We start from the raw sequence: 17,403 nt of genomic DNA, 5'->3' as shown, positions 1-17,403 counted from the left end.
GGAGGAGGGTATCTTGTAACAAATTAAAAGCATCTACAATTTATGAGGGGCTGCGTTCACAGGTATCCTGGGCCAAAGGCTCAATGTGCCAAGCAGAGTTTCTCCCTCTACCTCCTTCCAGCCTGAGGATGAGAAGCAGAAGCTGGTGGAATTGAGATGACCTGCAGGTTTCAAGTGCACCCTGGCTCACATTCCTTCCCTGTTACAAGTGTCAACCAAGGGTTCGCTGTTTCTGAGCCTCTGTTTCCCATCCTATAAACACACTTAACCCCTCCTTCCTAATTGTCTGGGAGAATTCAGTGAGCTCTAAACCAAGGGCCTACCATGACTAAGTCCCAAGATCTCCTCTCCAGCCTCACCAGCAAAACCACACAACCAACCGCAGTGCAACAGCACTGAGCAAGAACAGCACCTCGCCCCGTCCTGCAGGTATCTGATGGGACAGCTTACGCAGAGTTCTGTCCAAGGCTTGGAAACTGAGCTGAAACCTGACTCCAGTGAACACTGCAGCCTCTGTGAAAACCAGGACAGGGCCACGGACCTTCACCCATGAGCATTTTAGATTTGACACCTTAGAGATACAAGCTCAAACCATCGCTGAGCCCCTCTGCAACTTCTTAGGAACTGAGGAGAGGTGGGAGTGGGTGTTGACCTGGATCCAAGCACTGCCACGTTGTATGCCAGAAACAGATGCATTTTTATTTGTCAATTTAAAAGAGAGAAGGAAAGAACTTGGGGAAGGAGAGCAGAGGGAGTGCAGAGAGAAGGGTGAGGCAGTCCTCAGGATCTATGTTCTCCTTTTCTTCCTTTCATATTTCTTCATTTCCCCAGCAGTAACCATGCTACATCTGCCCTAGAAAGCAAAGATGCGGATCGGTCCTCCTCCCCAAACAACCCCTCCTAATGGAAAAGCAAGCCTCCGGTGTTCTTAGGTAGATCCGATGTGGGTTTGAAAGACCCCTGGAGGCTCAGGCCCCCAGGATCTCGGCCCAGGGCTGTGGCAACCCCAACCATTAGGTGGAGGCGAAAGCTTGATGCAAACACCAAGAGGCTTTATTTCAGATGTTTAAGGAGCTATTAGCTATTAGCTCTTTATGAATGGCCATTAGCTCTGGCCATTCATCCATCCACCATGACGGATGGCTGGGAAAAGACCCCGAGAAACCACAGGACAGAGATCTTATAGGGCAGCGTATGGGGAGTGCTAGGGGGTACACACAGGATCAGGATTGGTGTGCCTCCAGGCTTGGAGGACTTGTCCTGTGTTGATTGGTCAACTGGTTGTTATGGCCCATAGGCCCTCCCAGGGCGGTTGGTATGCTCTGCAAGTCATTGCTGTGCACACCCAGAGCCATAAAGCATAGCACCACTAGCTAACTTCTGATTGGTTCCTGCCACGAGGCAGTCATCTGACCTCCTAGCAACCAAGGCAAGGTCAGGCAAGCACATGTTAGGTTGTTATGGCTGCCAAAATGGGGAGCTGGTCCCTTCAGGTTCAGACCCTCACTTAAATCACTCAGCTCTGGCACTGGAAAAGTGAGCTTGAGAGATGGCCATCAGTTAAAAGTACTGGCTGCTCTTGCAGAGGAGGACCTGGTCTTACAGGTTCCCAACACCCACAGGGCAGCTCACAACCACCTGCGTCTTCAGTTCCAAGGCATCCAACTCTTGTTGGATGTGGACTTCCACAGACTCCTGGACACACATGTGACACAATACACAGACTCAATCACACACATATACACCTAAAACATATTTTCAATACTCAGGAGGCAGAGGCAGGAGGATCTCTGTGAGTTCAAGGCCAGCCTGGTCTACAAGGCAAGTTCCAGGACAGGCTCCAAAGCTACAGAGAAACCCTGTCTCAAATTAACAACACTCCCCACCCCTCCCCTTTTATGTTTTTGTAGAAAAAGAGGAAAAGAGAGAGATGAGACATGTTAACCAGTTTATTATATGCCCGGGCAGAGTAAGGAGACTAAGAGAGAAGAGGAACAGTGGTAATGGCTGACCGCCATGGCCGGTCACCATAGAGAGGCAGAAAGAGCGTGTAGGTGAGAGAGACAGCAAAGAAGAGGCAGAGAGAGAGAGAGAGTAAAAAGAGCGAGCAGCAGGGAAGTTGGGACTTTTAAAGGGAAGACTGCGCGTGCGCACTGAGGTTCCACGCATGCCCAGAGTCCTCAGCAGGCTGTAATGTGTGGCGGGTGATGTGGTGATGATGTAACACATTTTCCTGTGCGTGTCCTGACTGTTGTCAGGGGGCAGAGTCTGTCTCTTAAAGAGATAGAGCTGATCAGTATTAAAGCCTGAACCTTTCATCCACCACCAAAAAAAAAAAAAAAAACCCTCCCTGATCTTCTACACATTTCAAAGGACACGTAACGTTTATACTTTTGAGGACATTTTTGTAATCTACCATGCTAGTTGTAGTCAACTTCTCCCCAACCAAAGGTCTTCAGTTGTTTACACTGTGAATGCAATAGCCAAGTGGGAACAATGGAGACCAAGAGACAGACGGGGATGACAGCTTTCCACTCTGTAACATGTCAACCCATAAATCTCTATCCTAAGTACAAAGCCAAAAGCCCAAGCCTGGAGACTGTCAGGAAGGATGTGCTACTGCTGTATTCTTAGGACACCTCATTGCTGAGACATGACCCAACTGAACTAGCCCTGACATTTATTCTTCAAAGCACACTGCAGATGATGCAAGTGGCAGTACAGAGGTGACTTGGAGCTGGGAGAGTCCCTCACACAACCAATCCTCTTAACTAAGGTGCCATCTCTCCAGCCCACTGTTCCAGTCCCAGAGTTGAGTGTTTTTAGTGAGGGTCTGAACCCACAATGAGTGGATACTATTTTACTCCTTCCTAGTCAGAGGCCAGAGAGTCTTCTGGGTGCTATGTGGATGGCGGATGACAGTGTCCTCTGTGCTACAAGAGTGGCACATAACCATGGCCTCCGTATGTCTTCTAGACAAGTGAATCATAAACACGACACTTAGAAACTTGGCAGTGCCCAAGCTAAATTTATTTTTAACCCAGTTCTGTTTGCCCACATTTTTCAGCAAGAAAGCCCAGTGAGAAATGTATCTTTGGACAGCAGATGCCTGGTTCCCGACAGAGAGCAAGTTGTAGGAACTAAGGAGGACAGTCTCAGCTACTTTTCTTAAGTTCCTGACTTTTGTCCAGTGAATACCAGTCAACCCCAGAGCTCGATTTAAAATAAATAAATAAATAAATTCTGTGCTGAACAAAAATATATAAAGCAACAGGACAAGTCCCTCTCCAAGTTATAACACTAAGCCTAAATATTTATAGATATCTAGGTCAACCTACACACACAGAAAGAGAAAGAGCACACACACAAGCAAAGTAGTAGAGCATTTTCCCTAGCACACAAGAAGCCTCGATGAGTCTCATGCCCACCAAAAATTAATAAAATAAAATAACAATATATATTTAAGCTCCAGCATGGGGAGGGGGTGCAGAGGGGAGTGAATTAGGTCACTACCCAGAAGTTTCCCTCCACCTCCATTTTCCACTCTCCACACACTGAGACCCTTTGTTCATTGTTTCAGACACTGTAAACTGTTTGGACATCCATTGTGAGCTCTGGCTGACTCAAAGTCTGGAGAAAAAAAAAAAGGAGTGGGGGTAGATAAAATGGGACTCTGTCAATACAGTTCTGGCACTTTCAAATCCACACAAGCTCTGCAAATAGCCAGCTCGCTCTGCTAAGCCCAGGGCTGGAGCAAAGTTATAGGCCCTGGTTTATTCCTGAACTTAGATGTCTGGTCTCCGTGTATCTCTGAGGAAGCAGCACTGTGGACAGAAACCTCAAATGTTACTTAGTGAATCACGTGACCACTGTTTCCCTGCCAACCTTAAAAGAGTAACAGACAGTAAAGGTAAAGTAGGTTAAAGTGGTAGAGGAGATAATTTGAAGGAAGGAGACAAATTCACCAACATTATGACGTAGGGGGAAAAAGAAATGAGTCAAGTTTTCTCCAGCAGTCAAAGAGGACACTGCCAAAGAGACTAAGGATTTTTAAAGCAATCCAGTACACTTAGATTTTATAAACAAGCTCAAATGACTGAGGCTACTACTGCCCACATTTTTGATAGACTATTCTATCAGAACAAGATTCAAAGCAAAACTGGGATAAATATGTAATCTCTTTGCATTTCATCTGACAAATTCCAAAGGGAGTTAGAGACGGGTGGAATCCATTATAATAAATCAGATTTATATACTGCCTTGTACCATGTATATCAAATTAGAAGGACTTCAAAGACAATGTACTCACTGGGATTTTTTAAGTTATTCATCAAAGAAATAAGTTAATAGAATTAAGCCATCTTCTACTACTTCTTTAACTTGCAAAATCATTATTTCTTTGGTCCCACTTGACAGTTTGAAATTGCTAGGTAGCCCAGGCTAACCCCAAGCTCTCAATTCTCCTGCCTTAGCTTCCCAAGTGCTGAGAGATTATAGGCTTGACTGCACAACTATCTGTTTTTCTTTTCTGGTTCTGGGGATGAACCCAGGGCCTACTAGATGCCAGGCAAGTGCTCCACTGCTGAGCTACACACCCTCAAGTCTTAAAGTTAAAACTTCTCAAGGTTACTCCTACAAAAAGCACCCAGAGCCAGAAGTGATGGTACATGTCTGTAGTCCCAAAACCAGAATCTTAGACCAGCCTACGCAAGCAACATAGTGTTAGGAGGCAGGATTCAGAACTAGAGTCACACAATGTAGGCCCTCCCAAAGGTAGGACACCATATGAAGGAGGTAGCAGATACAGGTCACCTGGACTGTATCCAGGTGACTGACTAGAAAGTCAAAAGGACAGGCTTGGAAGCATGCATTACAGAAACAATGGTCCTCCGAAATCATGCTGGAAATAAAAAATGACAGCCACTTCCACTGACTGAGTGCCTCATAGCAACACTAGAAGGCACTCTGGTCTTTCTGGCACCAAGCTGTTCTACCAGAGGCCAGACACCTTCAAAACCCTGGCTGAGGAGCCTCAGGCACGAGGAGCACATGTGGATGATCTGAAAGCATGAAGGATAGCAGAAGCCCCCAGCATTCCCTTTCCCTGCACCAGCAGCAGCAAGCCAATTTAGCAGCTCCCTGCCTCTCACCAGCCTCAGAGCGCCAAAGCTGAGAAGGTGATGGGTTCTCAGAACCTTTGGTTTAGTGACCTCCTGGGGTCTGTGGGGCATATCTGAACACTGGTTATGGGACTTTGTTTTGACCCCAACAGCCTCAAACTGTTTGAGAGGACACCCAACATTCTGCATATCTCTCTCTCTCTCTCTCTCTCTCTCTCTCTCTCTCTCTCTCTCTCTCTCTCTCTCTCCTATAAATCACCGGAAGGACATGTCTTTCTGACTGAACCCCGACTCACCGGATATGCACTCTATGCTGGGTTTACAGATGCAAAGACTAGACAGGATAAAAGAGTACACTGACTGAGATCAAAGAAGTAGCAAGACGCCAGGCGTTGGTGGCGCACGCCCTTAATCCCAGCACTCGGGAGGCAGAGGCAGGCGAATCTCTGTGAGTTAAAGACCAGCCTGGTCTACAAGAGCTAGTTCCAGGACAGTCTCCAAAGCCACAGAGAAACCCTGCCTCGAAAAACCAAAATTAATTAATTAATTAATTAATTAATTAAGAATAAAAGAAGTAGCAAGACAAAATAATACACAGTCGAGTCTGTGTGACGGCAGAGTTATAGATTGGTACTTAATTGTTCCTAATTCACAACACAAGACTTCTACTACTTAGAATTCACACGAGAGAAGCATGTTTATGTGCCCAACCCACTGTGTATGGAATATTCAAAACATCTTTCTTTATAAGAGCAAAATTAAAGAAAAAAAATCCATCAAAAGATAAAACGTTGAGCCGGGCATTGGTGGTGCACGCCTTTAATCTCAGTACTCAGGAGGCAGAGGCAGGCGGATCTCTGTGAGTTCGAGGCCAGCCTGGTCTCCACAGCGAGTCCCAGGATAGGCTCCAAAGCTACACAGAGAAACCCTGTCTCAAAAAACAAAAAGAAAGAAAGAAAGAAAGAAAGAAAGAAAGAAAGAAAGAAAGAAAGAAAGAAAGAAAGAGAAGAAAAAAAAGAAAAGAAAGAAATATTGTGATCCAGGCAGAAAGTGACATAGCAGGCAGACTTAGAATACAAGCAGGAAATCGCTCTCTTGCTCTTCCTCTTCCTCCTGCTCTCTGCTCTGTTGCGCCATGTGATCCCAGGAAGAGGACACCAGCAGAAAGTGTCCTTGATAAGATAAGTCTTATAAAATATGTAGATTTTGATAATTAAGACTGAGCTAGCATATAAGAAATCCTAGTCAATTGGCCAGCAGCATTGTAAACTAATATAAGATACTGTGTGTTATTCTGGGCACCCATATGGCAGCAGGGCTCAGACAGCTTGGCAGAAAGATTTATCTTAACATTATATTTCATCTTAATTAAAAAACCCTCAATCTTAGCAGCAAAAAATAGCAAATAAAAACAAAAAAAAACATTAAATCCTTCATTTGAAATTTAAACATAAATCTCTATATGAATTATACTTAAACAAAACACCATAAACATGACCACACAGAAAATGTTCGATAATGACTATGCAGACTTTTTGGAAATCTTTCTGTATGGAAACATTGCAGAAAAAAAAGAATTCTAAGCTCCAGTTCTTAAGAAAACTGAGAGTTGCCAAGCAGTGGTGGCGCAAGCCTTCAATCCCAGCACTCGGGAGACAGGGGCAAGGGCTCTCTGTGAGTTTGAGGCCAGCCTGGTCTACAGAAGGAGTTCCAGGACAGACAGGGCTACACAAAGAAACCCTGCCTCAAGGGTGGGGAGTGAGGAAGTGGGGGCTGAGAGTACCTTTCCTTCCCAGTTCCCAACCCTTCCCTCCCAGAGTCATTTGCAAACTGGGCACTGGTCAGTGTATCCAACTAGTATTTCTCCCAGACCTTAGATTTAAATCTTCATTTAGGGCTGGGGTTGTAGCTCTGAGGTAGAGAGAGAGCACTTGCCTTACAGTAGCAGAGCCCTGGTTTTTGTTTTGTTTGGCTTGGGTTTTTTGTTTGTTTGTTTGGTTGGTTGGTTGGTTGGTTTTTGTTTTTGTTTTTCCCAGCAGTCCAGAAAGGAAAGAAAACAATTCCTGATAAAGGCTATATGCAACTCTGGACCACTTGGGGGGGGGATTGGGGGGGCTCTGACTCTCCAAGAGTCTCCAGCTGCCTGTTTTTGCCCTGGTAATAGTAACATGTGGAGAGTAACAAAACTCAGTTCCATACCTGGGAAATTTCAGGGAGTGTCTAAGAGGCCAAAAATCTCTCTCCCCTCTTAAAACTCACCCAGACACTAACCAGAGCAGCCTGAGGATGCAAAGTGCTTCCCCTGAAGCCATGCTCAAACACTCTGATGTGCTTGGCTTGAGGCTGAAGTCAGAGAGCACGCCCTTTCACAGTAGTTGGGAAGGAGGCAGCCCCAGTTAGTAGTCTGGTCTTTGGCCTGGCTGGAAGCAGACCAGAAAAGGCTCCCAACTGCAGTCTACAGCCCCTTCTGTGCTCATCCCGGCAAAAGTTCACTCTGGGGAAAAGTCAATGGCAAAAGACAAGGGTGTGGGAAGCTCCCTGTATGCAGCTTTGCCTGGGAAGGATAAAGAATGAAGATGGATTCTCCAAAGCCTCGTAAGAAGACTGTGGTGGGGCTGGAGAGGAAAACACACTGCTCTTGCAGAGGACCCGAGTTCAGTTGGCAACTCCCAAGTGCCTATAACTCCAGCTCCAGGGGAACTAATGCCCCTGGTCTCCATATGGGTACCTGACTCACATGCAAGTACCCCCCCCCCCACACACACACACACACACAATCAATATTAAGGTAAAATCTTGAAGCTGGAGAGAAGACTCAGTGGTTAAGATTACTTCCTGGTATTCCAGAGGACCTTAGTTCAATTCCCAGCACCCCTATCAGGTGGAACACAATTGCCTGTAACTCCAACTCCAGGGGATCTGGCACCTCTCCTGGCCTTCAGGGCATCCACATACATGTGGCATGTGTGTACCCACACACATATATTAAAAATAAAATAAATCAAACTTATTTTATATAATAAGGGCTGGAAAGACTGCTCAGTGGTTAAGAGCACTTGCTGCTCTTATAGAGAACCTGGGTTCATTTTCCAGCATGCACATGGCAGCTCATAACTGTCTTTGTAAGCTCAACTGGGCAGAGTGGTACATACCTTTAATCCCAGCACTCCAGATTTGGAGTCAGGAGGATCTCTGTGAGTTCAAAGCCAGCCTGGTCTACATAGTGAGCTCCAGGACAACCAGAACTACACATAGAGAACCTCTAAAAGAAAGGGGGGGGGAGTCTCTAACTCCAGTTCAAAAGGATAGGACATTGTTTTCTTGTCTCTGAGAGTACCAGGCAGAAGCGTAGCACACAGACACACAAGAAAAGTGAGCACTCATACATATAAAACAAAAATTTCAGAAAAAAAAAAGGAAAAAGGAGGAGTCAGCAGCCACTACTGGGTTGAAGAGGGAAGGGAGCCTGCGGGATCTACATTATTCAAGCTGCAACTTAATAACAGATCTTTCAGGTGCTCTGGGAGCTAAGCAGCTACTGGCAGCCAGGAAGGTTGTCTTTAAACCGTATTTCTTAAAATGTCTTTCAGGAAGACAAGAAGGAAAGATCCAGTGGGAAAATAAACTCACACAGAAAAAAATATAGCTGAAAGAGCAAGTCATTTGGAACAAGGCACTCCCAATTACCTAGAATGTTCTCTAGACTCTACACCCAAGCACTGTGAGAGCCCTCGGAAAGCTAAGGACCATGGAAAACTGTCAGCCATCAAAACTAAGTAGAGCTTAAGTGTGTGACTTACATAAAGGGACCAGTTCATTAGCACTGCAGCAGACTCTGCTTCCATGCCTAAGCCAAGAGTTAGGAAGCTGAGTACCACAGTGCCTCCCATCTCCGCCAGACCTCTCATCCCAGGACTCCCTGAGGCTGAAGCAGCACAGTAACAAGTTTGAGGACACCTGAGCTACACACAGCCCCATCTCAACACTACCACAAGGAGAAGTCCAAGCACAACACTACAATTTTTTGGTAAGGCTTTTTGCTCACAAACTATCATCCACTCACTACATAGAACATAAGGAATTCACTCTCTTAAATTCTCCCTTAGTCTGAGTCATGCATGCCTTCCCAAATCACGTCAATTTCATAAGTACACAGCGAGTATGACAGATGCCCTGGGCCTACCACTATGACTCACACAAGGGCAGGGCTAATGGTTGCTGGGAAGCGACTGATGGTATGCATCACAGGTGATAGGGCTGGAGCAAACAGGACAGGTGCACACTAGCCAATCCCAAACAGGAGAATAGCTGACTCCAAGAGGGCTAAGGAGGAAGCATGTCCGCGAAACTGAGCTCATCAGGAAGTCCTTTCGTTTTGCTCAGATACTCCCTCAAATAATCTCCTCATTCTACTCTGCTGGATCCTCCAAAGAGTTGAGCGTGGCAGATGACTTCTCAGGGAAACATTTATGACTCCTCAACAGTGAAACTCCACCCGCCCAGGTTCTCAGGTGCGGCTGCTATCCTTGTAAGGCAAAAAGAAACTGACCTAAAGCTGAACTGAACTTATTCCTTCAGTACTCTGCTAGGAACTGCTTTCAGCTCATGGAAACAGGTAACTACAGTCGGATATTAAAAAGCAAGCTGGGGCAGTCTGACAAAATTATTTTTCCTTCCTCCAGAGAACAAAGGCTCCATGCCCCAAGAGGACCAATTGCTACTAGAAAGCATTATCTCCCTGTATTCTGTAAATCTCATCTGAGTTTAAAAACATTCCTCTTGTTCTCCTCCCCCTCCCCTTCTCCTCTTCCCCACCTCCTTCCTCTCCACCCCCTCCTCGTGCTCCCACTTTGCTCAGGGGTTCTTGTCCCCCTCCCTTTCTTTGAGGGACTATGCAATCTTCTCTTGGTGTCCTCTTTGTTTCCTAGCTCCTCTGGCAGTGTGGATTGACTGAGACAGGGGAGGAGTAGAGGAGGGCAAGAAAGGAGATGCCTTGACAGAGGGAGACAGTACAGGTTTGGAGAGAGGTCTGGCACAGGGGAAATGTTAGGGGATCCACAGGGATGACCCCAACTAAGAATCCAGGCAGTGATGGAGAGGATGCCATTGATGCCCTTCCCCTATAATGAGATTGATGTCTACCTTGGTTAGCATTCTTAGAGCCTTCATCCAGTGTTTGAAGCAGAAACAGGCATTGAACCATACTCCTGGAATCCAGTTGTGAGGAGGGAGGAGAGATGAGCAAAGGAGCCAAGATGGTGCTGGAGAAACCCGCAGAAACAGTTGACCTGACCTAGTGAGAGCACGGAGACCCTATTCGTAAAGCTGGGGAAACAGCGTTGGACAGAACCAAGCCCTCTGAATGTGGGTGCCAGCTAGGAGGCCAACCAAGACCTCTATGGGATCTCTAACAGTAGAACCAGTATTTATCCTTAGAGCACAAATGGACTTTGGGAGTCCATTCCCTATGGAGGGATACTACTGCAGCCCAGATACAACAAGGAGGGCCTAGGCCCTCCCCCCCCCCAAATGATATGATGGACTTTGAAGGTCCCCTGTAGAGGGCCTTATTATCCCTGGGGAGGAGGTGGGAGATGGGTTGGGGGGTTGGTGGGGAACATGGAAGGATGGGAAGGCAAGGGAATGGAGGGATGGATATGTAAATATGAGTGCCTCTAAAATAAAAAAATTAAAAAAAAAACAACAATATTACATCCTGCAAGGGAGCTCCTTAAGCAGAGAGGTAAACAACAACAAAAAAGCTTCAAGAACTCCCTGAAACTGAAGAGACTCACTAGGCCTCTCCCTGCCCAGCTGCAAAGAAGACTCAGAGAGATCTACCTGGAAGATATTTAGACCACCTGAGGCACCTGCAAACTCTCCAGTGTGTTCCAGGTTCCCAGCTTTTGTGAGCTGTCACCCATGCTGGGATGGTCCTTTGTAATGCAGTTGTCCTGTTGTCATTTCTGCTCCTGTAAGTAACCCCTCACCCATATTCTTTTAAGTAACTCCAATAAAGCTCACTGCTTCACCAAATTGAACTTTGGTGTTATATGTACCACTAAAAGTCAGTCTGTCGTGGGTTCCCTATCTGAGCTGAGTAGACAAGTATGTTTCATATCACCCACCCCCCTCCAAAAGGTTTGTCACATAACACCCTAATCACCTTCAACTGGGGGAACTAAACTATCTGTAACACTATTAAAGCTATCTTTACTATAATGGCAAAAATGTAACTGAGCCTTCATTATCAGTAACAACTATAGTCTAAAAACTGTTACAACCAAAAAAAACCAGAGAGCCCTGGTGGGGATAGGTGTCTCAACAGTTAAGAGCACTGGTTGCTCTTGCAGAGGACCAGGGTTTGGTTCCCACCCTTTGCAGGCTCACAACCACCTCTAAATCCTGACCCAGGGAATGTGACACCCTCTTCTGGCCTCCGAATGTAGCAGGTACGCATGTGTTGCACAATATACATGCAGGAATAAATAATACAGTAATTTTAATTTTAATAAGTACCTTAGCATATTCCAGGCCCTGGGTTCCACCCCCAGCTCCCTGAGACAACAAAAGGGATGGGAGGTATCCATTCATAGATCTGTCAAGATTGCATTTTCACCATTAACTATATTTACTGCCTCCCTTGTACAGAGCAGGAGGAGGAGAAACATAAATAGAAGCCACACCCATGAAAGTCTAGCTAGGCTAAACATTAGTCTAAAGTTTAAATAGGCACGTTACAAAATATATCCTACTATGGAATGACGCCAGCCTGCATCATGTTAAAGACCTGACTTTAACCACCTGGCAGGTGCACTCAACAAATACCTGTGCTGATCTGAAATGACTGAATACAAGTCACTAGCCAAGAAATGACTAATACAAGTCACTAGCCAAGGGCTTAGGACTCCTCACAAATAGCCCCACGGGCACAGTACAAGAGAACTTTGTGATGCAAAGTGTCTCCTCTTCATTTTTATTCACTAACCATCGATATGTATCTCAACTGCTAAGCCAAAACAGGGGGTTGTTTTCTACCTCAAACTCTCTAGTTCCTCTAACATCCTTTTAGAGCCCCTTTTACAGCTCAATATATACACCAATGGTATAAAAATGCACTCCATCCCCAGCACCACAAAGCAAACTCATTAACTAAAAAACAAAACTCCTCCATCCACCACACTTTGGAAAGACACTGAGCCGTTAAAACCATTTACGTGTCAATCGTTTGGTGATGGATCTGCATTCCTCAAGCCACTTAAAAACAAAGTGATGTTCCCCAGAAGAGCCAAAGTATTTCCTCACTGTCACTCCACTTTATCACAAAAGAATGAACAACATTTGGCGAGCCAACATCTGGTGATGCGACACCTACTTGTAGAAAGCAGACAGAGGAACGAAAATCGAAAATCAGGCCAGATGTTAAGAGTTTCATAAACACACCCCGGGCAAACACAAAGAAAGGAACTGAGCAGAAATCGGGGGATATACACATGATAAAGACAGAGTGGATGGTGTTCAACGCCCCCGGCATCCCAGGACAATTCTGTGTGTTTGGCTCCTGAAGGCGTGGTGGGGCTACACTCAGAGTTCTCCAGAACCAAGTCACACATGTTTTATATAGTTCTGCCCAAGTCTCAGATATCAAAAGGAACCACCACACTCGCAGTTCTTACATTATAATACTACTCGTCATGGTAAGTTTACACATCTTAATACACTCAGTTCTACTTGACCATTATTTTCTGCTTCCTCCTAAGTAAGCTATCTATTATGGTGGAAGCTTCACCCCACCCCCTGGCATCCATATACCCAAAGATTTGGTCTGATTTGGATTGCTGTGTCAACAGAGAGGCTTATCGGGGTGCAGAAACTTTTCACTATCTAATCTTGAAATAAGAGGGACTGGTGGCTGGCTTTGTTTTTTTAATCCCTCAAATGACATTAATGTAGAAAAACAGAAAAACAAAGTATGTCCTTTTCAACAAAGTAATAAAGAATTTAATCCCTGTGGAAGAGAATTATTGGGATGGTTTTGGTGGTGGTGGTGACACATTATGAGACAGGGTCTTATTAAATTGCCCTGGCTAGCTTAGAACTTAGAGAGATCTGCCTGCTTCTGCCTCCAGAATGCTAGAATAAGTAACTAAATAAATAATTTTTCTCCTTCAAGTTTGTATGCACCACAACAGGGTAGATACTCTAGAAAGAAAAAAAAAAAAAAAACTCAAATTGCTACATATTTAGGAGTGTCAAAGTCTTTAGTGTTTTTTTCTGAGCTCACAGGTAAATGACTTTGGAGAAGCTTGGAGATAGTGGCCATGATAACAGGCACCAGTCATAAAACAAAAACAAAACCAGGATAGAGGCCTGAGGATACAGCTCAGTATTGGAGTACTTGCCCAGCTCATGCAAGGCCCTAGCCTAAATTCCCTCCTCAGATCAGCAACACCACTGCCCAAGTACATGCTGACCTCCGGAAGTTAGATTTAAATTCTAAGAAGCACCTGTTTAAATCAAGTGGGGGGAAAAGACCTCAGAATTCCAACCCACAGTTCTGCATTACCCCAAACTCTGCAAGCTTTCTGACTGCTTTCCCTGGTACCATCCCAAGTCAGCACTGGCTGTCACAATCACGGCCATCGAGGAATCTGTACTTCATCGATTTCCACTGCATTACACAAAGGCCACAGGTGTGTGGGCTCTCACTAACAAGGCAGGAGCAGGCATCACAAAATTCCCTGTGTGGGTTAAATGGACACTAAATGGTTTTCTATTTCTTAATCAAGTTGTGTGAACTTTGATATGCTTAAGTCACCAAAATGGTGTTGAAGCTGGGCCTCTAAGTCCTGGCCCAGCTAACATGCTAATTCTGCTTCCCTCCACCCAAGACTGGGGAAACCAGGCACAAGACAGCACCCTATCAAAAAGCACCTCTACCTCTCAACATCAAAACTTCTGGCCCAAGGTTACTGTGACCAGAAGTCGTCTTTGCATCCTTGGTTGTTGCTTAGGGTATAATCAATGGGGAATTTTATTGGGAGGCAGCTCTCCATTGAGAGAACTCTTTAATATGGCCAGGCTGCTTAATGGGATTTGTTTTAGGGTTTAGGCAAGGAATTCCCTAATGGCTAATACTCTTGGGAGATGTTGAAAGGTTGAGTGGTTATTAGTCCTTCCCAATTCCATAGCTGCCCTATGCACCCACACTTCAAGCCACTGCCCAACCAAAGTGGAATGCCTTTTTTCCCCCCAAGGATTGTATTTATTTATTAAGAATACAGTATTCTCCATGTATATCTGCACACCAGAAGAGGGCACCAGATCTCAATATAAAAGGCTGTGAGCCACCATGTGGTTGCTGGGAATTGAACTCAGGACCTCTGGAAGAGCAGTCAATGCTCTTAACCTCTGGGCCCCTTATTTTATTTTCAGCCCTCGGAAAGTCTTCTTAAACAACTTATATTGTACACAAAGCTACAATGACCTAAAGTGACCCCCACCCCCTACTTCAAGGATCTGTCTCCTTCAAAGACAACCTTTTAAGGAGAGAGAACCTTGTGAAAAGAAAATGGTGGAAATCTTGCCATCTCCCAAGCACTTATATGTATTTTGTCAGAGTGCTCACTCCGCACCTAGATATCTGGTTAGCCATGATCTGCTGTCAATGTGCAAGGAACTAGATCAAGGGTTAAGTAAATGTAGGCATAAGTCACTGCAAATGAATTCCCCCGAGGGCAATGAGATGAATCTGGTCGTGTTCCTAAGCAAGCTTCATAAATAGTACCTTTTACTATATAGGGAGTAGAGAGGAGTGTTTGCTAGGAGAACAGCTCTCAGGCCTCTTAGGAGAATCGGACCACTACTAGTACATTAGGAGTTTCTGTGATTCCCACTCCCAAAGTTCTGTTACTGACATTCAAGGTCTCCCCTCCAAAGAGATTTGTACAACACTTTCTATGTCTCAGATTTTTCATTGGCAACTATCTGGCACCTCCTACCTACACTTCTAGACTTCAACTCCTGTATCAACCCAAATCCTTCATTGAAAACCCCACACTTAAATTTTGGGACCAATGACCACTATATACCTAGCTACCCAATCTATGCCAGTGTACTGTGAGGTGGATGCATTCCCAGCAATTCCCTACAGTGGCTGACATCAGGAAGTATCTGTTCATGTGTTCTTTCCTTCCTGAAAGAATTCCCGAAAGGAATGCAGGCAGAGAGGACAATCTCACTCTTTGTTACAGAGTGTGCATCTATATTAAACATTCCCTCCTTCGGTACCAGGAATCCTGTAAAGCCAGATCCATCTAAAGCAGTCTACCATGCTGGTGTCACTAAACTCCTACAAGCAGAAATCCAGTCTCAGTCAATTCTGTAGCTCTTCCAAGTGACTGGCACCAACTAGGCGCTCATCAAATGTTAGCTTGGTGGTACTAAAAAGCTGCCACTGGAGATACCACTCCAAAATATGCTTGAGGTCCTGAATTCAGTCTCCAGCACCACACACCCACAGGAGAGACAATCACTCACACTCACACACACACACACACACACACACACACACACACACACAGTTGTAGGAGAATGTGAAAAGGAAAAAACTCTCCCTTTTATCAATCTTTCCAAGAAGCTATGAGAGGGCAGGGGACAAAACTCAAAGCCAGTTACCTTGGCTAACGCTCCCTCCCTTCCTCTCATCTGCTATAACAGCACCCTGTCCATACTTCTAAATAGCACTATTGGTCTCTTTACTCCTTGCTCGTTTCCCTAACAAAACTGGAGATGTGCATTCCCCACATCAAAGCAATATTATTCAAGAAAATGGAAATTAAGGGGCACTTGTCCTCAAATGCAATTACTACTTACTAATTTCTCAGCTAAAACTACTTTCTTCCCAGGTGAGCCTGGCAGGGCAACTCTCCTGGGAGGATAGATAGACCTGTTTTTTGTAAGGGGTTGTGGGCACAGCCAACAGACCACCTAGTAAGCTGTGAGGAGGTCTCTCCCTCTCTCCTAGGATTCAGCAGTGAAGTCAGGGAGTGTACAGTGCAGGGCAGTTTCTGGGAGGGGATGACTCTTCCCTGGGAACCTCAGGAAAGCCACAACCATTATTACTCAGGTCAGACAGTCGCCAGAAAAGCAACTCAGCCTGAGAACTAAAGCTAAAACAGAAGGGAAGGCTGTATTCCATTACTGAGTCCTGGCAGGTTCCCTCCCAAGTTCTTCACATTTCAAGAATGTGAAAAAGCCTGAGGTCGAAATCCCTGATTATTTATACCTTAAAATAAACTACCGTGTAAAAGCGGAAACCTGACAAATGGAGACATAAAATAAAAGGTACTGATGACAGGTAAGATACTCCCACAATACAAACCATTCATCATTTCTTTCTGGGGTTTCTTCAGAAAACCCATCTCCATTCCCTACTGCAAAAGAAGTTGTACTGCAGAGGCAGCTGACTAAAAAGGAAAGTGAGGATTTGGGTACCCAAGAGTCCTCGGTTTCTCTCAGTCCGTGGCTAGAACCTCTGCATTAAGTTAGAAAGAGGGCACACTCAGGCGTCCAGTCGGCGACCACAGGCACAGAAAGTCTTGGGGACCGACACCAGGGCACTGGGCTCCACACTTTCCCCTACTGGCGATTTCATCTCAAAGCCAAGTGATTCAGAGAGGCCACAAGCCATCAGCGCCGTGCTAGCAATCCTCGCCTTTCTTGCGCCCGGGTCCCCCGAGGAGGACCCTACAGCCCAGAGAGACCAAACCCGGGCACAGAGGGGAGCCACGCGGAGCCCACCCGCTCCCACGCAGCCGCTCGCCGCCAGGTCCGGGAGGAAACTTACGCGCAGCCAGCCCGACAGCTCCCGCCGCGGCGGAAACCCGCGGTCTCCCCGCACCGGCATCTTGCGCGCTCTTCCCGCACGTCCTCCTCGCCGCGGCTCAGAACCACAAGCTGCAGTGGCGGCCCGTACGCCACCACGGGGAGCCTCCCCTTTGTCCCTCCTCCCGCGGCGCAGCCGGCCCGCCCCGCGCCTAGCTGCGCCCACGCCGGCCGCCCGGCCGGGGAAACTCCAACGGCCGCTACCACCCTCGCCGCCGGGGGATGGCTCGCCGGCGCCGCGCCCGAGACCCCGCGGCGGGCAGCGTCATGCGCCCGGACTCCCGGCCGGCGACAGAGGACCTGGGGCAGTAGGAGGTCCCCGATTGCGCGCGTCCCACCGGCACCCCCGCCTCGCTGTCCGGATGGTTCGCTCCACCGCGCGCTTAAGAGCCAGGCA

The 17,403-nt window shown here is 46.3% G+C and overlaps 1 protein-coding gene across 5 annotated transcripts in view; it reads right to left on the bottom strand.

Annotated features, from left to right (window-relative positions):
• The window catches only part of LOC107976993 (tight junction protein ZO-2), a 121,658-nt gene that overhangs the window by 58,616 nt on the left and 45,639 nt on the right, over positions 1 to 17,403 (bottom strand). Inside the window, exon 1 of one of the 5 annotated variants that reach the window (XM_035441902.1) lies at positions 16,969 to 17,162. The exons of 3 other annotated variants lie outside the window; for them this stretch is intronic. In XM_035441902.1, the coding sequence (XP_035297793.1) occupies positions 16,969 to 17,028 (60 nt within the window). In that variant the 5' untranslated portion in view covers positions 17,029 to 17,162. Of the gene's footprint in view, positions 1 to 16,968; positions 17,163 to 17,403 lie in introns of those variants that run through there. One more of the 5 variants, XM_027406503.2, reaches the window with a different exon arrangement.

Source organism: Cricetulus griseus, chromosome 3, assembly GCF_003668045.3.
Source record: "Cricetulus griseus strain 17A/GY chromosome 3, alternate assembly CriGri-PICRH-1.0, whole genome shotgun sequence".
In the NCBI taxonomy this organism is placed as follows: domain Eukaryota; kingdom Metazoa; phylum Chordata; class Mammalia; order Rodentia; family Cricetidae; genus Cricetulus; species Cricetulus griseus.
This window is presented reverse-complemented; position numbering and strand designations above follow the sequence as displayed.